Here is a 21,052-nt window from a genome sequence, read left to right as displayed (position 1 = left end):
AGGTGGTCCGAAGGCAGAGTAAGGCAGGACGAGCTGGTGAGATGTACTGTACTTAAATTTTGGTGGATAAAGACCAAGAAACGGTGTCATAATATTTCGGGAGGTTTGTAGAAAGCCTCATATCACATGGGTTGTTCTACCAGCAGAGCAGGTAAGCTGATTGTAATCACTTGACTTTTAGCAAATCTCAGCGTTTCTTGTCCAGTTTTCTCCAGAGGATGATAGCTTGATTTGCATGCGGCATGTCTCAATCTTGAATTTGGTAGCTTGACCGTTCTCCTCTGAGCTGTGTACTTGCAATCAGTGCTGACCTCTATACTTGCTGCAAACATCACTGACACTGTCGTGACTTCACAGCACCACCTGAGAAGGCAGACTTGCGCGGTGTCGGCCAAACCGAAGCAGAACCTGGACCTGGGGCAATACCACGTATAAAGCTCGTCCTCCTAGGAGACTCGGTGCGACACCCAGCTGGAGACCAAAATTCTGCATGTCCAGGAGATGCTGCAGATGTGAAATCTTGCTTTGCCTTTTTCACCAGTGGCCTACTCTATGAGCTCAAAACCAGTTGAAATGGTACCTTGCAGGGTGTTGGGAAGTCCTGTCTTGTGTTGCGGTATGTCCGGGGCCAATTTGACGCGAACAGCAAGGTCACTGTGGGCGCTGCGTTCATGAGCCACTCAGTACATCTGCCTGACGGCACAACAGTCAAATTCGAGATCTGGTCTGTGGGCTCTCCTCGACCCTGTCTCAATCCAGCCTTTTCGGGTGCATGCAAAGTGAAGTTTATGCCTGCCTGAGGCATACCACACTAGCTAATGGGAAATAGTTCCATGGGACAGGGACACAGCTGGACAGGAGCGGTATGCGTCCTTGGCTCCATTGTACTACAGAGGCGCGTCAGCAGCAGCGGTGGTCTATGACATAACCAGCGGGGAATCCTTCCAGAAAGCAAAGCACTGGGTCTCAGAGCTGCAGAAAAATGCCAGCGGAAACATAGGTGGGGCAGGCTAGTCCCATGGTTCGATGTGTTCTGGAAGTATTATGCCTCCCTTGGGACCATTGCCATGGTCAGAGCCAATGGGATGAGCAGGCACATGAGCACTGTTGAAATTTGTCTCTTCTTGAGTTATCTTGCATTCTCCCTGGAATTTCTCATGTGCATGAGAGCTGTGGGTTGCTTGCAGCAATTATCCTGGTGGGCAACAAGTCAGACTTGAGCGAGCAGAGAGAAGTCACGACAGAGACTGGCCAAGAGTACGCAGAAAGGTACGGAGCTGGTCACTTTTCCCTTGCAGACTTCTTGTTATTGACCGCACCCCATCTCGTGCCTGATCTGAGCTGAAGTGGAGATTTACCCGCCCAAATTGTGCCACGCAGGAACTCCATGCTTTTTATCGAAACTTCAGCCAAGACTGCAGCCAACGTTGCAGCAATCTTTGATACTGTAGCGATGAAGCTTGCCAGCAATGGAGGTGCATCGCAGCTTCCCACTGCGCCCGTGACGGCGAGCTCATGAGTCCCTGTGCTGATGTAGCGCAGCATTGTCTATATGCCTCTGTTCTGGATGTTCCACAAAGAGACTCTGTCAACTAGGCTGAAGATGGCAAACTGTATATTAGTGACGGTGCTGACCCTTCCTACTTGTTAAACAGCACATTAATCTTGTCATATGTCTGGTGCACTGAGTGTCTGCAATGTTGCTATTGCATGTGATGCAGTTGCAATAATATCATGTTCCGCATTGTGCGCCTTTTGGCATCGTGAATGTTGGATGAGGGTGATTGTACTTCATGTAATCGAGCACTTCACTCCTATACGTATACCTTGCATGCAATCTTGATGGCCATATCCCGGATGGGCCCTGGAAGCAAATGCCAAAAGCAAATCTAGGTATATGTGAAACAGGATGCTCAGCATCCGAAGCTGCTTGGTACCGGTAGAAAACACGATATCAACACCCACTGCCAGTGGGTGCATCCAGTGGATGCGCATGGAATGCCCAAGTCAGCCATCAGCTATTACTTACCATTGGTATATCAAGCAACAGTATCGACCGGGAATTGTGTAACAAATTTGAGTCTGGGAGCGCTCCTGTTATCACCCTGTGCATGTGGTATATTGACGCTGACCATCACCAAATTTGACTCTTTACTATTATTATTATTATTACGCGCGTTTTCACATGAGGATCAGGTGCGTCGCATAAGCTACAAATGTGAGCAAGTTAACTACAAATGACAAGAATTATATTATTACGTCAATCAAGATCAGTAAGTAATCCAATCTTAGAGACAACATCTCATGATCGTATTATTTCAGGCGATGTTGCTGCAGGGTCCCAACCAGATTCCTTTGGCTGTATTGTAGTTTGCAATGCCAATTTTAGATCTCTGTGCTTTCCCTGATGCCCTGAGGCAACGCATGCATGCTCCACAAAGGCATCCCTCAAAGGACATGTTCTGACCCGACAAGCATTGGATCATGGTATAACGGTGCCCCCTCTTGTTGGCTAGCCAGTCACGGCGGCAGGCTGTCCATGCACAACTTTTACTGCCGCACAATCTATCGGTGAGCCAGGCACGCAATTAACGATGCGAAGCTTTCACACAGGTGATGTCTTCTCAGGGGATGTGATGGCTGAGGTCCGTGCACCACATGAATTATTGTCTCAAAAGAATGCTACCCCACTCTTATGCTCCAGAAGAAGAAGGACTGCAAATGCCAGACATGCTGTGCGCCCATTTGTGAGCTCAGCTTTTGGAGTGAACCAGCCTGCGCACACAATGAAATCCTGATGAGGATGCGGTCAAATGTTCCACCCAAGTTGTCGTGGTATATGCATGGCAGTAGGATGCCTGCAGCTGTTCAACGATCTTGTCTCCATACTGTTATAGAACAACATCACAACGTTATTGCAATGAGGCAGGTGCACACCAAAGCTCTCCCGCTTGGCGCCCTTTGTGATGGGTACTAGCGATGCCCAGATGAAGATGGCGCTTAATGCCAAAGGAAACCAAGGGGATTCCTGGATCTGGTCTAGAACTAACTTTCCACTCGAGCCTTCGTTGCTGGCTGCATAAAGGAAGCCGATCATTGCTAGGCGGCAGTTGATTACCTCTGGTGCAGGCCCATTGAACTTCATAGCGTCTGCACAGCGCCACGACAGTGAAATTAATGCTTGGCTTTCGATCTGGAATCTTGCATGCTGCTAGCGTATACCCAAAAACGTAAGAAGCTGTTCAATGTTACTAAAGCAGGGCGAGGTGCGCCATGGTTAGCACTGGAATAGGAAGTGGTGTACTTACCAAATAGAGGCACATTGTACGACCGTGGTACAGGGGTCTGTACCGAAGAATATGATGACACTGACGGCTGCGATGTCGAAACACCCAGTTGATCTCTCAGAGGAGAGAGCGGCTGGCTAGTTGAAGGTCCAAGACTCTTCATGCCTGGCTCTGGTGCTCCTGCCAATGCCCGCGAAATAAAGCGAGCTGTACGACGATTACATAAATGGCCAGCTGCTCCACAACGTCTCAAATGCCGCACCAGATCCTGCTCTAAGACAAGCGACATCACGGTCTGAAAGGTATGATAATAAAGCGATCCCTTAGTCAGTGCACCGCACAAAGAAAGTGGGAGCTCAGACAGCAAAAGGGTCAATGTCCAACTATGAAAGAATCGTTTTTTCCAAGGACTATCGTGGGATGCTCCTTGTTTCCTCACACTTCGCATGCAGGAGGAGTGAAGGGTTCATGTTATAGAGCAGGGGATATATATCTTCTTCTACATATAGGGTTCCTCCTACCAAGAGCATTTCGTACACCAGCAACGTCTGAACATTTCCTAATCTTTGCTCCATTCTTGGAGACCTCGACTGTCTCACCACGAAGAATGGAATGCAACGAAAAGTGGTCGCTGGTTATTTTGCTGTATTTGTGAGACATACTGGCCAAACACCATCTTGTTTCTCTATTTAGCATCAAGAAGCAACCTTGTAGTGGTATTACATAATCGCTACTATCATGATGCGAGAGTTATTGTACTCTCTTGTGGCGCTGAGCGCTGTGGCTGTGACATTCCTCGTCCTAGTCACAAGGTTTGCCTTGGTAGAAACCACTCTTTGCTCCCTTCTGTCCCGAGCGTTGAGGGGTCCCAGCTTTGAACAGACCCAGTCAAATGCACAGAAGTGCCGCGTGGAACGACGTAAACAAGGTATGCGTCGCGACTTTGCAGTCATTCTCTGGTCATCCTTGCCATGGACATGGGCCAGGGTTTTGAGTGCGAATTGAGGCACGCCATGCTGCGCCGGAGTGGACAAAACTGTTGTTTTCAGTGTTCTTGTCGGACGCGCAGGCGTCCACGTTTATAACGTGCGCCTGGCCAAAGCAGCTCTTCAACAGGCCTGTTGTGGCACATTCCATTTATCAGAGCTCTATGTGGCGTACATCGAGGTGCAGCTGCCGTCATGGAGGCGTCGTCTGCGCATTCATTTGAGAGGGGTAGTGGTAAATCTGCGTCAGCGGCAAATGCCCCAGGTTCTTGTCTACCAGTATCCCTCTGATTGTCAGACAGAGCAAAGCCTGAGACCTGCCTAGTCTGTCTGGCATCCATTAAGGGCGTCGATTTCGACCTTCCGTTTTGTGCTTCAAGTGAAAGAAAACAATGCATGTTCTGACCAAGTCTTCTGCTACTGTGCAGCTTGTGGACGCTGAGGAACAGCAGCTGGCTGAGCAGAAGTTGGAGAGGCAGCTGCGCGCTGAGAAGCTGGCGACAGTGGAGGATCTTCTTTGGAACACGTGTTTCCTCCAACAAGACAGCGAGTCACCAGCGAAGACAGGCAAGCTCACCCTGCCCTCCTCTGATTTCATCGCCTTGATCACCTTGTTCATTTAGCATCCCAATGGTGTGATCTGTAGATTTCTGTTTACTGGTGCGAGCCACTTTCTAGAGCGTTCACTGGGCATCACGTGTTGAATGTGCAGGGTGCTTCAGCCACAGGGCTCTGGCGCGGTTCTGCCACCGCGCACTTGTCATATGCACTCAGTGCCTAGAAGTGACGGTGGACGATCTGCAGCTGGAGGTCAGCCAGCAGGACGAGTCAGGGCCGCGCATGGCAGTGGGGGGCAACTTGGAGGGCAAGGATGCCCTCCGCCTCAGCATCAGGCAGCTGTCGCTCACACCGCAAGGCAGGCCCCTGTGTTAGACTAGCCCTACTTGTACTCAAATTGTTTCACAAATGTCTGTTTTCTGCATGCATGCATGCATGCATGTCTGTATGGTCTGCTGATGAGCTGCAGGTCAGCTATGAAGGTCACAACGGGGAGGACCTGAGCGCTTGCTGACGTCTCAGGTGGGGCTGGCAAGGCAATGCCATCACAGGGAGGCGGCGCTGCTACCTGGTGGGACTATTTGTGCGCGCCAAGCACAGTCACCAGGTTCCTCATCTACGCGGCGCCGTCCAGCGCGAAGGCTGAGGTGGCGGGCCTCAGCCTGTCCCTGCGCAGCTACGATGCGCGGCAGCCGTCCCCCTCGCACCCGCAACCCACAGCTGGGTCGGCTGCATCCAGCGGCCATGCCACCCCAACCCATCCCCCCTTCTCGGTCGGGCTGCCTGCCACAGCAGCGGCCACGCACACGTCTGGCCACGCACCGGCCGGCGCGCAGCCGTTCCTGCGGCGCAAGCGGTTTCGTGCAGCTTCAGTTCCTACGCCAGGAGCGGTGTCCAGTGCATCGGCTTCGGATGTCCCAGCGCGAGCAGGGCCGCGTGAGCGGGAGCCCCCTGTGGAGGAGCACATGCTGGTGCAGCAGTGGGGCTTCAGCCTGACTGTGCGGGTGGTGCCACCGCACTGGAGTGAGCCTGAAGCAGGTGCCGCACTGCAGGGCAGCATGGCCCAGGAGGCCAAGCCCTCCATGTACACTAACCCCCTTTATGCATCCGAGGAGACTTCCACCTCCTCGTACAGCGATACAGGTGGGCTGCACTGACTATATTTTCTTCCCTGCTCATGTTGTTGTTGCTACTATTTTGTCTTGCATGATCTGGATCCTCACTATGTTTTGATGCCGCACCAGCTATCAGACGTTGAGAGACAGCTCATTGTGCTGCTGGGGCTGCTTGTTCTCTCCTGACTGCAATGTGCATTTTGTGCTGCAGTGGAAGCATTGGAAGACTTGCGGCACACAGTGTCGTCCATACCGGAGGCGGACGAAGTTGTAGAGCCGGTGGCATCCCCAGAGTCAGTGAAGCGGAGAGTGCAGGGAGACACCGGCAACAGTAAAGCCTTTGCATCCCCAGGTCGCCCGCCAGGCTTGAACGGCTTGGCCGGGCTCGGCATGGCAGACGGCCACACAGGTGCGCAGTAGTTGCCAAAGTAGAGCCCTTCAGCGCGGAAAATGCCCTCCCGGGGCAGCGCCTGCCACGGATATCTAGAACAACGTTTTTGCAGGACTGACATCATGTTTGCGTGACTCTTGTGTGTGAGATCTACCAGCTCATGGTCATCCCCAAAGGTGAATGTGGCGCGTCTGGGTATCTGGCGTCTGCATGCTTCGCCAAATCAAACACAGATTTGGTTTGTGTCTTGAACCGTTGCTGCCATGCCCAGGTTTTGAGAAGCCGTGCAAGGTGCGCGCCGAGCCGGAGGAGTCATGCATGGTGGAGGTGGAGCTGCTACTGCGCGCATTTGTGCCGGTGCTGAGCGCGCAGTCTGCGGCTGTTGCCCTCCGCATGCTAGAGCGGCTGCAGCAGTACGAGCAGTATGAGCGGTTCTGGAGAGTGCGGCCGCAGGTGAGACAATGTCACAGCTTGCTGCGTGGTGCTCAGCAAATTGCAAGATCTCAGGAGCAGGCTTTTGCAGCTCCATAAAGTGAAATCGGATCATTTGCAACCAATAGGTGTGAGCCTGCGCAGGTGGCGGTGACAGCAAAGCCGCAGGCATGGTGGCAGCATGCCGGCCATGCTCTGAAGCAGGAATGTCGCACAATCAGCCGGCGGCAGGCCTCGCTTCACAGCCTGGACGCCCGCCGTGAGAATCGCCTGCGCTACCAGGCAAGCCTCCGCCTGCCCTCACGATGGACGGGGAATGTGCTCTCCTCCCATGCCCATGCTGTGCAGTCTTGCTCATACACATGCATGTCCATTTGTCTCTGCTAAGCTGGTCTTGATAACCTCTACATCGCTGCTTCCCTGCATGACTGGTACCTCTCTGTGGCATGTCTTTCTTTCTCTAGCAATTCACACCGGTATATCCGATGAACACATCATGAACGCCTGTCGTGCCACACAGGCGCTGTATGCAAAGATGAGCGCCAGCCTGGGCAGCTTCCACGAGCCGTCGCGGCGCTGGTGGCAGCAGCGGCGCGTGTCAGCTGCCAGCAAGGCGGAGCGCGCGGGGCTGGCTGCGTTGGAGGCCCGGCTCAGCCTGGAGGAGGTCGCGCACTTCCGAGCCGGCGTCGCAGCCGTGCACAGCCGCCGCCTGGCTGGCAACTACGCCGTCCTGCAGGTGCTGCTACCTGTATATCTGTCTGTGTTGACCTTGTAAGAGCACAGATGACACTGGATACTGCAGTTGGAGCAGCAAAATCTGCAAGCATGTGAACCATGCAGGGAGCGATAGTGCTCCCAATTGTTGCTTGCCACAGCTCTGAGAAGCCCATCAGAGACACTTGGCCTTAGAAGTACTGTAATCTTTGCCTGAAGAGTACGGATTTGCCTGATGGCAGCATGACAATGTCCTTGTGAGGAACATATCGTTTCCATCGACGATGACCTTTATCTTGCTTCACCACTGCAGCACGCGATGGACGCGGTGGATGCTGTGGTGGGCACCCCCGCCAGGGTGCCCAAGCCGGTGGAGGCAATGCTGTTCCAGCGGTGCACGCGGGGGCTGGAGAATGCCAAGGCGTCCCCAGTGACTGTGCGCATGCGCGTGGCCTGCCCCAAGCTGGGCCTGCAGCTGGCGGTGGGCGAGGAATGGATGGCGCTGACGCCGCGCGTGCCGGAATCGCCCTTCCACACCCTGGAGGCCGCCATTCGCGACGTCAGCATCACCCTGCAGCCCACAGGCGCGCTTGTGATCTGCTCGAGCGCCCTGAGGCTTCCTGTTTAGTGTCATCTAAATTGTACGTTCCTTGAAATGTGGAGGGTGGGCTTCCTGTACAATCTTCTGTTGCATTGGTATTGGTCGGCCAAGCAGCTAGCTCTTAAGATGCATCAGCATATTATAGTGTATGCAAATGTGGGATGGGTTGGCCTTGCACATTAGCAAATTAAGACTATATTTGGTGGGCCTATATTTTGAAATTATTTTGCGATGCTGATCCTGGCAGGCCAGGCGACGCTGGTGTGTGAGTCGATGGCAGTGGGAGGGCTGGCCACGCTAGACGAGCCCTTGCCGGCGCTGGTCATGCAGAGCCCCTCCAAGCACTGCATGCGACTGCTGGCCGTGGCCGACCTCCATGCGGCCGCCTGCCGCGTGCAGAGCAGCGGGGCCTTCGGCGCCGGCAGCTTCCTCACGCTGCGTGTCGGCCGGCCCTGCGGCGGCCGGGAGACCCCCTGCGACTCCGGCAAGGGCAACAAGGAGTGGTCCCTCGCGCAGCCGCTCGGCATGCAGGTCGAGGTGGAGGCAGCCGGCATTGCGGTGCGCATCTGCACTCCATAGGACCACTATACGTATTGCTTAATGCATGTACACAGCGCAAGACACACAAGACAAGCCATTGGCCTGGGCTTTGCTCTCTTGGCACCAAGGACCCATGAGGGGTCACTCGAATGAGCCAGGGAATTGGCTTCAGTGTGTGTTTGTTGAGCCATGCAGTGAAGAGTGGATTTGCATCTGTGTGTGGCCGTGGCACACAATGATCTGAGCTGGCTTGCTGTGGTGTCTCAGGTGCTGCACAACACCGACGTGGTGGTGGCAGCGCTGTCGTTCTGCGGCGAGCTGGACCGCATCAGGCACATGCCTTTGGCGTGGCCGGCAGCCTCCGCGCCTGCACATGCTTCTGCTCACACGCCGATGGACCCGTTGCAGCCGCAGACGCTGTCGCAGCGCGCGAAGCTGGCCTTCACGCTGCACAAGCTGCCCATCCGCCGCAAGCTGGCCATTCCCCTCACCTCCATCCGGCTCTCCTGCCCGGGTGCGCTCCCTCTCTGCAGCTGTTTGCCTGCGCATTTGCCAAGAAGCTGTAGTTGACCTCATCATTATGTTGCAACTGTGTCTAAGAAGAACGGCGAGGCAGCCTCACCGTGAGTGTGTTCACCAAGGTCCCTGAGCTTCAGGACATTGCACTTATTTCTATATATGTATGGACGTCACGGCTTACTTGGAATAAGCACGCCTTGACGGCCATTCCTATACATGCACATGTGTAACGCTGTGTGGACGCCCTAGAAGGAGAGCATGTTTGCTATGCCCTCCCCTCTTCCCGCAAATTCTATCCATGGTGCACGCAAGACACATCATTTGCTGATGTGGATATCATCGCATTTCTCTATAGAACCTTAACTCTGCGGAAGAGCTGTCCTTCTTGATTGTGGTTAATTTCTAGCCATCTGCATGAATCTTCTACTGAGGGGGTGCTGCTTGCTGCTGCAGGCATTGTGGGCGTGATCCAGTACCAGCACAATGTGAGCAACAACCCTGGAGCGTCCAAGAAGGACGTGGGCAGCGGGCCCTCTGGCGCCACTGCACAGCCGGCACCTGGTTCGGAGTATGAGCTGGTGGCTGCAGTGTCAGGCATCCGTGCGCAGGTGAGCTTTATTTCCAACGAGACCAGCACTTCTGAATAGCAAGTCCTGGAATAGCGCCTCCCAAGGTGCCTGCCTCCCTGATGCAGTTGGCATGTATGGACAGCGTACTTCACAGAAGATTGGCTCTCACTTGAAAGTTCTCAAGAACAGAGGGTGAGCAATTCAGAAATCTGAGTGGAATGCGCAGGTGTACGGAGAGGACTTTCAGGACTTCATGCACCGCGGCGCCACACAGAGGAGCAGTATACACTCTTATATTGACCTCTTCTGCTACCAGGCCCCAGCCTCCAGGTCAGCCTCCTTGGTTTGCATGTTGAGGATCAGCCTTCGCATGGTCTGCTGTATGTGGGCAAAGCAGCTCAGCCAGCTTTATGGTCACATCTGCACTGCTCCTCTCAAAGGGCGCGACCCTCTGCCTAAGTGCCTTTCTCACGGGTAGTGAGGCCAGAAACCTCTGTGAGGCATCCCACAGAGGGAAGTACTTGCTGGGAGCTGGGAGCCTTCAGATTGACTAGAGCATGCAGCGCAGCATGTTTGTTCGAGACTGAAGCAGTGCAGCTGAGGTGCTTCAGCCGTGGACAATATGCGTCTCGCTTTTTCTGTGGCCCCGGTCTTTCTCACAGCTTGCACCTTCAGCCCAGTCTTGTGGTGCCTGAGAGCCAACGCTCCTGCAACAGAAGGATCTTGAGAGAGAAGCCTCGTGTGATGCTCTAGTCCTTGGGCCGAACACATGGTGGTTTGATGGGGCCCAATGCATGCAGGCGGCGGGGTGATGCGCTGCAGCGGCGGCTGCTGAGTTTCCGGACGGTGGCAGCGCGCAGCCTCTTCCTGCGGCGCGAGTCCTCAGAAGACCTGGGCTCGCAGGAGGCCGCCGACCCAGACATGCAGGCCATGGCCCAAGTCTGGGGCCACCCAGAGGACCTCCACCTGTACCCGGTGAGACCTCTGGGCACTCCAAGACCATGAGTCTATTGTTGCTGATGATAGGTCAAGAAATGAGCAACTTCTAGAATGAGCTGCAGGTGTCCAGGGTTGGCAGGGATGTGTGGTTGAATATCTCCCAATACGAGATAACGCCCACTGTACAGGATGTGAACAGCACCAGAAGTGCAGTGATGCAGGAGGGGAGCTCAAACGAATGTCGGACTGCAGGGTCCGGAGCTGCAGGAGGAGCACCGGCTGAAGGGGCAGCAGGACAGGCGCGCGAGCTTCGTGTCCAGCGCCAGCGGCGGTGGGGCGCACCGAGCCAGCAGCAGCGGAGGCCCCTCTGCCGAGGATACCTGCCCTCCCTTCCCCCTGGTGCCTCTGCTCAAGGTGATCTCCTTTCCCAGTCCTCAATCTTTGGTCATAACTATCTGATATCAGTCCATTTGGTTCCTGCAACTGGCAGCATGCATGAACTACCAGAACCCACTGCTCACTTGCCGACCGATTGGGACTGTCGAGTGCAAGTCCGTTTGCCGATATGTTTCTGTCAACATTATGTATTAGATATCTGCAAATAGAGCCTGAATAGATGCTTGACTGTGATGCTTGATCATTGCAGGTGGCGAGCATGCATGCAGAGCTATCGCAGAAGGTAGTCCTGGTCCCCACCGCGCCCACCAGCCTCAACGCCAGCCTGGCCCTTGGAGCCATCGGCATCATGGTAAACCCCTTTCACTGCAGCATCATGGCAATGGCAATACACCATATCTAGAATGAGTCAACCAGCTGTATCTTTGTAGGGGCAGGAAGTCTCACTGGCATGCAGTGCCTTTCCATAGGCCAAATGCAGGATGTCATGCATGGGTGAGATGCCATTTGACTTCTTCAGCAATAATGTGAAACAGCAGGGAATGATTGTTCCATTGTGGCGGCTTGATTCATAGGTGTGGGTGTCGCCGTGGCAAGTGGCGCATGTGCTGTCCATCGTGCGCACGCTCCAGGGCGACCTGGCGCCTGCCTGGCAGCCAGCGGCTGCCCGGTCAGCGCCTCGTCAGCGCGCCAGCTCGCGGCCCTCCTTCATGTCCTCCTCACATCTCCATGTCGCCTGCACTCTGGATGTGCCGCTCATCTCCGCCATTGTCATGGTGCGCATATGGTGCCATCCTTGCTGGAAATCTCAATGGCATCAAGAGGTCAGGGGGATGACGTATTCCTGTGTTCCTTGGAAGCACTTTGGGCTAGCGGAATTTAGCCCATTATCCACACATCCAGTGATGCTGTAATCCTACTTTCTGTGGGATAGCTCAATCTTAGATGGGTCTTTATGGGAGTGTAGGGGCTGCAGACCTTTTGCAGCTGCAGAGGCTGCCTTCTGAGATCCTTGCACATATGCCTTTCAAGAGATCAAAATATTTGTCTCATGCCTTTCAACTGTCTAACCTTTTTTGCTTGTGCAGGTGTCGAGGGATGCCAGCAGTGCGGTGGCGGGCACTGATGGGGCGACCCGCTTCAGGCGGTGGGAGTGGGGGCGCCAGATCAAGGAGGGGCAGGCAGCACACGCCTGGAGCCGCTTCCTCACCCCTCTCTACGGCATGCAGGTCATCGGCCTGCTGGCCAGCGCCACATATGCAGTGCGCCTCTTCCTACTCCTGCTGCCTTTTTATCATGGGGCAACTTAAGGATACATGTCCTGCGCAAATGTGGTGATCTAGCTTTGCGTGGTGCTGATGTGGTGGAGCTTGGAGTATCATGAGAACCCAACAGTAGGGACACATGAAAACGGCGTATCATGTTAGTTGGTATGTTGGACTGCTGACAATGCCAGCATGAAGGGCGCTGCCCTGCATGCTGCTTCATAGTTCATCCCCCGTTGGTCAGGTTTATGTATGCTATTGCTACACTGTCCTCGTCTGTTGTGCGCCAGATGTAGATGAGCCCTTTCCTGTTGCTGCAGGGCACGGGGCGGCTGCGCGCGCGGCTGACCATGGACGGCGTCCTTGTGCGCGACCTGCAGCTGCGCCCTAGCTCCAAGTTCGCGTTCCTGCTGCGACCGCTGCCGGCGCGCGCTGCCCAGCTGGACAGCTACGCCACGTCCTTCCGCCGCCGCATCCTCCGCGTCATCGGCACCTCCAAGGCCAAGAAGCGGTGCGCTAGCTTGACTCTGAGAATTGACTGGCACCTACCCATGCATGTGGGACTCTGGAGCATATTGAATGCATGCATGAAGAGTGTGATTTGTGGCATATTATGAGGGTAGCCTGAAAATATTGAATGCATGCCTTTCAGAAAGTTACAAGTCTTTGAGAAGGATGAGGCTCCTTCTGCTGGATGTGGCACAGCCGCCTGTGCATGGGCGCCCCCTTGCTGCCGTCTGTAGAATGTCAGAATGAATCACGATGGCCCCGAGTGAAGGGTCTTGAGGAGAGCGACATAAGATGCGCTGTACTGCCACACAGGTGGAACCGGGCGACGCGCATGATAGTGCTGCGGCTGCGAGCAAAGCAGCGCATGTTCTTTGGGATGATGCAGTCGGGCGTGAAGGCCGTCAGCTTCCTCAGCAGCGGCGTGCTGGGCCCGCAGCTGTCCCTGGTGTTCACCTTGGCGCCCCCGCAGCTGCCCTCGCGCGGCCACGGACCCCGGCCGCATGCCGAGCCCGCCGACTTGCAGATTGAGGTGTGCTCCTCACAGCTCCCTTGCATAATTCTGGTCATCATTTTCCCATGTGAGCTATAGGATGGCTTGCATGCAGACATGCATGCGTAAAGGCTGGCGCCTTGTTGTTAATAGGACAACGGTTGTTTTGTCATGGTTGGTGATATTATTGCTGCAGTGTCCAATAACCATCTACACCACGTCATGTCTCAGTGATCGATCGCCCATCTAATGGGATGGGATGTGTCATGCAGATCGGGCAGATGCTGACTAACCTACGAGTCAGCACCAACAACATGCTGCTGCCCTTCACTGCGCAGATCCTTTCCCTGCTGCAGGACACTGGATTCCACAAGACAATGGGTGAGTGGCATCTGGTGGAGCATCACAAATGCATGCATGTATGTGCCTGAGCATGCAGTGCTTCAACATCAGTTCCAGTTGACTTTGTTGTGAGCCTAATTGACTGCATGCAGGTGAGGAAAGCAGCGAGGAAGAGGTCAAAAGTCCCAGGCGCAGCGGCGGCATGGCCTTCCCGGGTTTGAAGGTGAGAAGCCACCCCGAGCCTTTCATGAGAGTCTACTTAGTGCATTGCGCGGACATGGCGTGTCTATGCCAAGTGAAAGTAATACACTACACCACTCCATTAACAACTATTGCGTTGAGATCGAGCATACTGTGTCACTTGAAGAAGGCTTTGGCATGAGCTGTCAAATAAATATGAGCCCACAACCCCTTCGATTGAATTGAGAACATGGTGGCCACGAGAGCTGTGATGGCTGACTGCAAAATTGCTCTTGGTCAATAGATGCAGCTGGGCATGGTGGGCCTGGACATGGTGCTGCTGGTGATGGGGAGGGAGCTCGTGTCCTTCAAAATCGTGGACGCGGCGCTCACTGTCGATGTGACATCCGCCAGCGAGGCAGAAAACGGTAGCAACCCCAGCGCTGTCACCATCGGCCTCACTGTGGAGGACATGAGCCTGCGGGACATGCAGGCAAGACCTTCTTACCGCTCATAATATGATGAATGAGATTCCATGCATAGGTTGCTTGGGTTGAGGATCGGAGACGTGGCCTAGAAAAGGTGGCCATGATTCTGCATCAGATGCTTGGTGAGCAAGATCCATCATCTGATCATTGTGATGGAAATAATTGGTGAAGCTCTTTCTTCCTGTATGCCTTCCTGCACATTTACTGCATGCCGAAGGCCTGGGAGTATTAAAGGGCAAGCCCTTACAGAACTGCGTGGTGTGTTGCAGGCAAGGCCGGAGCACAGCATGGTGCTGCGACCCAACAGCGCTTCGGAGAGCTGCAGCCTGACGCTGGAGTACACGCAGCCGGTCAAGCGCAACCAGCCGCCCTCGCTCATCATCGAGATGGCCAACCCGCGCATGCTCGTCCTGTTCAGGTGCGTAGATGCATGCATGTGCCTGGCGTACTGTTCCAGTGACATTCGGTTGAAGTTCATGGGGTGAAAGCTTTGCGTGAGGGCAGCAAGAACCCATGCATCCATTCATAAATGCCACATTTTACAATGCATTCAATGTAGCATGATGGAGGCTCATGATCCAATTACTTTCGTTCCATTTGAAATGGATGCTTGGCATGCATGCATGCCTTTCTGTCTGCATGCGCGCATGTCCGACTCAAGACAGACTGCTGCAAGCAAAGTTGTAGTGCGGCAGATTGCTGACTGTGCCCACATGATGTGCACTGTTGTCCCGCAGGTTCCTGCATGACATCCTGTTCGGAGTCCACATCATCACCAAGGGCCTCAAGGGCAGTGCTGGTCTTCTGGAGGAGCCAGGGACTGCCAGGGCCCCTCTCACACCGCAGCCTGTTCAGAAACCTGCTGCTCCAACTGATGACGAGCAGCTGCTGCCGCTGCAGCTGCTCATCTTTGTGACGAACCTCAGCGTCCTGCTGCCTGCTAGCTCGAAGTAAGCGCCCCAGACAACCGACAATGCATGGTTCTGTGACAGTCTAGCACGCTTCTCACTCGTGAGAGATTGCCAGGGAGTCACATCAGGGAAACTCATCTGACTCACAGTGGCTTTCAGTGGCAGCACCGCCGAATGTCCCTGACAGTCCCAACAGACAGCCGATAATATGGGACATTTTCTGACTGGTGCTGACGAAGTCTCTAACTGGCTATTTGCAGGTCCAGGCAGGTGCTGGAGTGCGACGCAGACACGCTGATAGTGGGCGTGCCTGGTTTGGCGCTGCCAGACTCGGCGCTGGCCACGGCGCTTCTGCCCTCCGTGCCTGACATGGTGGAGGCCAGCCTGCGTGGCAGCCGCCTCGCGCGCAAGGTCGCCCGCCCCGCCCCGCCCCCACCCGAGGGACAGCCTGACAATGCAGCTGGTGAGCTGTAGATCCTGCAATCATCTAGCGACATGAATGCGCCCATCTTGATGGATAAGTTCGGGTTGGTGTATGCCTTCTCGTGTGGGTGGTGCTTGTTGCGTCTTCTGACAATTGCATGCAAAGCACCATCCTTGAGTGACTCGGGGCGCCACCAAGCATTGTTCTGGCTGTCATTCAAGGAGTAAAGTGGGCCAAGGGCTGATGTATATGTCCAGCATCATGTGCCAATCTGTTCTCATGGCTGCTCTGAGCCAAGGTCGAAAACATTAGCAACGCAGCATGATATTTGCGCCTTTCATGCCGGGGCTTGCTGAAGCATCTGCCTTGCTACCTTTAATCCAAGACTTGCTCCACTGACTCAGGGTTTGCCGGCTGCGCAGTGAATGACGGTGGGGAGGGGCAGGAACATGACGACAGCAAGGAGGAAGACGCTGGGGATGACGAGCACCTGGAAGTGCACAACTCCGACAGCGTCTTCACGAAGGTGGGCGGTGCTCCTGTCTTCATTCCCATATATTTCCACTCCAAGCTGCATCACTCTGTTGTTGCTTGAGCTCTGTCAAACATGGCAGAACCATGAAGATTGAATGAGCCCTTTGGAGATTGGAGCATGCACAGCTGTAAGTGTGCCTACTCTGAGCCAGGCGCCTGAGCCCACCGTCTCTTTGCACAGGCCATGAAAAACTTCTCGCAGTGGGAGGCCCGGGAGGAGCGGCGTCTTCACAAGGACCTGCAGCGCCACCGGAAGGGCGTCCTTTTCCTGGGGGACCCGCCCCCTGACCCTGTGCTGCCCAATGCCGACGCGGGCGTGCTCCACGTCCCGGATCAGGCAGTCGCCGCACAGGAGAAGGAAGCCCGCCTTCGCACGCGGCGCAGTGCTTTGCAGCACACACCGTTTGCGGACGTGAAAGGCAAGCGGCGGGCGGGTGAGTCATTGCCAAGGGTACCGGAGGGAACGCCCTCGGCAGGCCCCAGCCGGCTGGCCGGCAGCGGCGCGGGAGGGGAGGGGAAAGATGTGCTGGCAGGGGTGGATGTGGCGAAGGCGCCTGGTTTGGCGCTGCCCGGCCGGGTGCCCAGCGCTCCTGCCGAGCTGCCCAGCGGCGTCCGCTGCCACAGTGCGCCTCATCACCCGCCAGAAACCCCTGGTGCGATGCTGTGCCTCTACCAATATCCTTTTGCAGATGCGATGGGTTGTGAGGATGAGCAGAACAACACAATTGTTGGCAAAGGTGCACGAGCTCCTACAACATGTCTTATGTTGCAAGGCACTGAATTCCGTTATCTAGTCAGGTGGGCGCTTCTTTAGGCCTGGTGTGCAGGTCCTTATGTGAGCCGTTAATGGCTGTTTCCTGCGCTCAAGCTCATGATTGACAGGGACCTGGGATCATCATAGCAGGCTAAGCCTGTGCCACAAATACTCTGCACAGTGGGCATTTTACCGGGCATCAAAATGCCTGGCGCTGGCAAGAGCCCGCTGTACAAGCATTCTGGCATTGGTGGTGTCCAGCTGTGGAGGATCCTGATCACCATCACCGAATGGGGGCTGGAACAGACCTTGCTCGCGCTGCTTGTCCAGATCTTGTGCACTCCTGACAATGCTGCAGGCCTTTGCATGGGCACATGAAGACAAATATCTTATAAAACTTGCATGCAGGCATGTCAGAGGAGCCGCCGGAGGTGATGGTGGCCATTCTGGCTGATGGCCTGGTTGTGCGCTGCGCCTCTCTCGGCCCAACTGTGGCCGCGCCATCTCGGCGGCGCACCCGCTTCTGCCCCAACACCGTGGACGTGTTTGCGTGGCCCATGGACCAGTACGACCTCACCAGCAGGTCCGTAAGAAGTTGCTTGCCCAGAAGCTCTGCAGTACTTGATGCTGTTAGCTAGAGATTGTCTCGGAGGGCTCAAGCAGGGTGGTTGCGATTTGGGATGGGTCATCATGCCCAGTCTAGATTTAATTAAAGCGCACTATGCAATTTGGGCCATTCCTCGTTGCAGTCAATCCTCATGGTTGGGGCAAATAACTTTACACAGAGGGTTCTGCAGGTACGTATACAAGGTGGCTGGTTCCTTGCTGATGGCATTATGGTGTTTGGTTGCTGCAGAGCGCCGTTCATCCACCAGGCAAACTACGCGATGGTGATGTTTGAGCAGCGCGACGGGGGCCGACCCTACACGCAGCTGCACCTGACAGCGTCCACGTTAGCAGCCGCGTTGAACAACGCAAACTACAGCGCGCTGCTCGGCTTCGCGCAGGGCAACCTGGCCGAGATGTCCTCGTTTGCGCGCGCGGAGCGCCGGCCGCCGCCGCAGCCGGAGCAGCGCACGACCTTTACCGACTCCTTCTGCTTCGAGCCGCCCGCCGGGGACCGCCCCTCCTTCTACATGACCGTCTCCGCGCCGGACCTCACGGTGTGCCTCACATTGCTCTTTGTAGATGCCTTGTTTTTGTTTGTTGTGTTATATAATTACAAGCATGAGCAGGACTTGATGGGCCTTATCGACTTGACGGTGCTCATGATGCTAATCTTTGTTGTTTCCTAAAATCATGGCTGTGTCTGGAATTGTGCATGCTTGCGGACAGCCACGCTCGGTAAACGCCAGACCAACCTCAGTGGGCCAAGAATGCCTCAGTCCATGCCATATATATCCTTGATCTGTTCTTTAATCCTTATGAGCACCATGTGCTGGGTTTTTATTGCAGGTTGTGCTGGAGGCGGAGCCAAGGGAGTGGCAATCAGAGTGCTCCATGCAGGGCCGTGCGCCGGACCAGCTGCACCCCTTCCTCAAGACCCGCTTTGAGGACGTGGCCATGGACCTCGCCGTACTGCAGGTGCCACTCACTTCGCCTCCTGCTGACCTTATTACATCTCGAGGGGTTTCAATCCCCAGTCACTTTCGTTGGTCTTTCATGGAGTGCATTCAGGTGTGATGATGGCGCCATGGGGAATGGTTTCAACCATGTTGTTGATGGGTGCTGGCTAGTCTAGAATCCAGATGCGCTGGATCTCCTTCAGCAGCATGCACTCTTAAAAGGGATGCTAACTACCTATGATGCTCTGGCAGGGGTCGTGCGCGACGCACATGAGCATAACAGCCGCCACAGTGAAGGCCGACGACCTGCGCCTGGCCTACTCTGGCGCACTGCGCCACCTGGAAATAGTCCGCGACGGCGTCTCCGCCTTTGCTGCCGGCAGCGCCTTTCCTGCAAGTGAGTTCCTGTGCTGTTGATCTTGCTCTGTCCCTGCGCTTTGTCCAATGCAACTTCTGGGTTGTGGCATTTGCTGCTTGTATGCGCCTTATGGTGCACTTCCCTGACAGCAGCAGCCAGGAGCAAGCCTGTTCCTGTGACGGCGTCCATCTGTGAACCCAAGTTATGCTTGATGTCAAGGAGGCTGTGGGAATATTGCTGGGGCAAACACCTTAAGACTGCAGTGTTGCTAGCCTAACGGGCCCTGACCATCACGTTTTCACCGCCATAGTGGCCTCTCCTCTAAACGCTATCGTAGCATTGCGAGGTAGGCAGAAGAACAGGAGCGGCAGTGAATCTGGGGGGCCACAGCCTCTTGGGTAGCATCGGTCAAGTCTTGATGTGGTCAGGCGCACTCTGGCCCATTCCTAACTGACATCATGCCAAAGAAAATGTCTGAGGAAAAGCATTTCGTTTCTGTAGTAGGTGGGGCCGGTGCGGGCAGCGGCGCATTCTGTGGCAGCGGAGGGGGCGATAGCGCCTCTGCGGCGACCGGCCCATCCTGGGAGCGAGTCGCGAGCCGCCTGGGCGCCTCAAATGTGGCGACCACCCCCCAAATGGCGCCAGCCGCGGCCGGCCCGGCTCGGCTCGGCATGGGCGATCTCCTGCTAGAGCGCTGCACTAGCATCAGCGCTGCCAAAAAGACCCCGCGCTCCGCGCAGGGCCTCGCAGCAAGCCAGCGTGCGTTGACGCTCGGTGCCTCCGGGTCGCGCAGCCCGCTGCGGCCGCTGCAAGGGACGCCTGCTTCCGCGGATGGGAGGTCTGCTCACAGCGGCGCTGCCGGGACATCAAGGCCGCCCATCGACCCCTCCAGCAGCCAGCAGGGTTTGGCCGCGCGGTGAGGACTGTGCGCTCTAGAGAGCTTGCCGTGAGGTGGTTCATAGAGTAGTTATTGGTCAACCCTGTGTGCTTCGTCCAGACGGAGGGTTGTTCGCCACCCAGTTGTCTGCTTGGACTTCAATTCTGGGACATGCACGTGGCCTTTTACCTCAGTTCAGGTCGTCTACTGGGGGACGGACAATGTTTCCTGCATACTGTATGCTGCTCTTTCCTGGGCCGCCTCTTTAGTTCTCACCCAGCCTTCCACCTTGGAAAACATGCAGCAGCGGCAGACAGTGTCATAGCTTTGAAGGAGATTCACGCAGCAGAATATAGTAAAACACATGGTGTTCACTGTGCAGTGCCAAGCGCGCGGCAGCAGCCGCGCCGCCGCAGCCGGCGTACATGGCAGTGGTGGAGGTGGCAAGCGAGCCGGAGCTGAGCACGGCGTTTCCGCAGGGCGCGCCGGTGGTGCACCTGATCCGGTCGCCGGCCGTGCTGCAGAATAAGGAAGCCGCGCACCTGACGCCCGACGAGTGCACCAACATGCCCCAGGGCGCCACCCTGGAGGTGAGCTCAATATTGTTGATATTGATAATTGCGATTTGGGATCATCAATCCTGCAATAATTCTCCAATTCTGCAATTTGCTGCCCCTGTAGCGCCTTATGTCGAATGTACCCAGTCACAACTGTGTGAGACATTAGTGCCTATTGCTGCTTAGTATATAAATTGTAACCGTCTGAGTGATTGCTGAGAAAGCTTCTGTCATGATTCTTTTACACAATTGACTGAACATTGTCTGCTGATTTGCAGGTGGCTCTAAGCCTGATGAAGGATGGCACGGTGGCAATACAGGCAGCGCTGGCGCAGGCGCAGCTGCAGTGGCCCTTCCTGCATGACATTTCCCTTGTGTCGGCCATCACCTCTGTCTTTCTGCCGGCCGCCGCGGCCGCCCCCGGCGGAGACGACTTTGCGGCCGCGGCAGCAGCCGGCGCGGTTGCGCGCGCTCTGCAGCCCGGGCCATGGCTCTACTTCAACCTGCTCCTTGTCAACTCGGCGCTGTTCACACCCGTGCTGGACAAGGCACGCCTCTTCCTTTGCTGGTTTTGTGCGCTGATGGACTCATGCAGGACAGGCATATCGAGCAGAAACACAAGCCTCTGTGCTACTTCAACTCTGAAGATCAGATGCGGCGTCCACTCGCAATTGACGTTGGCCATGCTTAGGTTTATCTGGTGTGGCTGATGATTCCTTGATTGCTTGAGATTGGGATACAACCTTTGGG

General features: G+C 55.4%; 3 protein-coding genes across 3 annotated transcripts in view; 2 read left to right on the top strand and 1 right to left on the bottom strand.

Moving 5' to 3' along the window:
- Positions 1–428: 428 nt before the first annotated feature.
- On the top strand, positions 429–1,519 carry COCSUDRAFT_20939 (Rab5a Gtpase domain At 1.05 A resolution; the record flags this gene model as incomplete). The annotated part of the gene is made up of 5 exons (XM_005642610.1): positions 429–458; positions 588–724; positions 843–1,000; positions 1,188–1,269; positions 1,381–1,519. Coding segments are annotated over 5 exons (546 nt in total), but the record flags the coding sequence as incomplete, so codon positions are not given.
- Positions 1,520–2,671: 1,152 nt separating this feature from the next.
- COCSUDRAFT_20912 (hypothetical protein) lies at positions 2,672–3,151 on the bottom strand (the record flags this gene model as incomplete). Its single annotated transcript, XM_005642609.1, has 2 exons — positions 2,672–2,775; positions 2,938–3,151. Coding segments are annotated over 2 exons (318 nt in total), but the record flags the coding sequence as incomplete, so codon positions are not given.
- Positions 3,152–4,025: 874 nt separating this feature from the next.
- The window catches only part of COCSUDRAFT_49363 (hypothetical protein), a gene marked incomplete at its 5' end in the record, with an annotated part of 43,940 nt that continues 26,913 nt past the window's right edge, over positions 4,026–21,052 (top strand). Inside the window, 38 exons of the mRNA XM_005642608.1 lie at positions 4,026–4,215; positions 4,357–4,454; positions 4,702–4,801; positions 4,986–5,083; positions 5,383–5,829; positions 5,884–5,974; positions 6,158–6,355; positions 6,609–6,790; positions 6,914–7,087; positions 7,290–7,505; positions 7,797–8,042; positions 8,337–8,642; positions 8,892–9,138; positions 9,597–9,751; positions 9,939–10,042; positions 10,513–10,687; positions 10,904–11,065; positions 11,298–11,399; positions 11,623–11,823; positions 12,136–12,309; positions 12,633–12,823; positions 13,135–13,351; positions 13,585–13,693; positions 13,807–13,877; positions 14,139–14,297; positions 14,592–14,740; positions 15,060–15,272; positions 15,494–15,696; positions 16,080–16,183; positions 16,373–16,625; positions 16,668–16,814; positions 17,354–17,528; positions 17,802–18,108; positions 18,401–18,529; positions 18,763–18,907; positions 19,373–19,784; positions 20,128–20,335; positions 20,581–20,838. Of these exons, the coding sequence (XP_005642665.1) occupies positions 4,026–4,215; positions 4,357–4,454; positions 4,702–4,801; positions 4,986–5,083; positions 5,383–5,829; positions 5,884–5,974; positions 6,158–6,355; positions 6,609–6,790; positions 6,914–7,087; positions 7,290–7,505; positions 7,797–8,042; positions 8,337–8,642; positions 8,892–9,138; positions 9,597–9,751; positions 9,939–10,042; positions 10,513–10,687; positions 10,904–11,065; positions 11,298–11,399; positions 11,623–11,823; positions 12,136–12,309; positions 12,633–12,823; positions 13,135–13,351; positions 13,585–13,693; positions 13,807–13,877; positions 14,139–14,297; positions 14,592–14,740; positions 15,060–15,272; positions 15,494–15,696; positions 16,080–16,183; positions 16,373–16,625; positions 16,668–16,814; positions 17,354–17,528; positions 17,802–18,108; positions 18,401–18,529; positions 18,763–18,907; positions 19,373–19,784; positions 20,128–20,335; positions 20,581–20,838 (7,116 nt within the window). The remainder of the gene's footprint in view (positions 4,216–4,356; positions 4,455–4,701; positions 4,802–4,985; positions 5,084–5,382; positions 5,830–5,883; positions 5,975–6,157; positions 6,356–6,608; positions 6,791–6,913; positions 7,088–7,289; positions 7,506–7,796; positions 8,043–8,336; positions 8,643–8,891; positions 9,139–9,596; positions 9,752–9,938; positions 10,043–10,512; positions 10,688–10,903; positions 11,066–11,297; positions 11,400–11,622; positions 11,824–12,135; positions 12,310–12,632; positions 12,824–13,134; positions 13,352–13,584; positions 13,694–13,806; positions 13,878–14,138; positions 14,298–14,591; positions 14,741–15,059; positions 15,273–15,493; positions 15,697–16,079; positions 16,184–16,372; positions 16,626–16,667; positions 16,815–17,353; positions 17,529–17,801; positions 18,109–18,400; positions 18,530–18,762; positions 18,908–19,372; positions 19,785–20,127; positions 20,336–20,580; positions 20,839–21,052) is intronic.

The sequence above is a fragment of the Coccomyxa subellipsoidea genome, assembly GCF_000258705.1.
Source record: "Coccomyxa subellipsoidea C-169, whole genome shotgun sequence".
NCBI classification, from domain to species: domain Eukaryota; kingdom Viridiplantae; phylum Chlorophyta; class Trebouxiophyceae; family Coccomyxaceae; genus Coccomyxa; species Coccomyxa subellipsoidea.
Note: the sequence above shows the minus strand (reverse complement) of the source record. Positions and strands in the feature narration are given on the sequence as shown.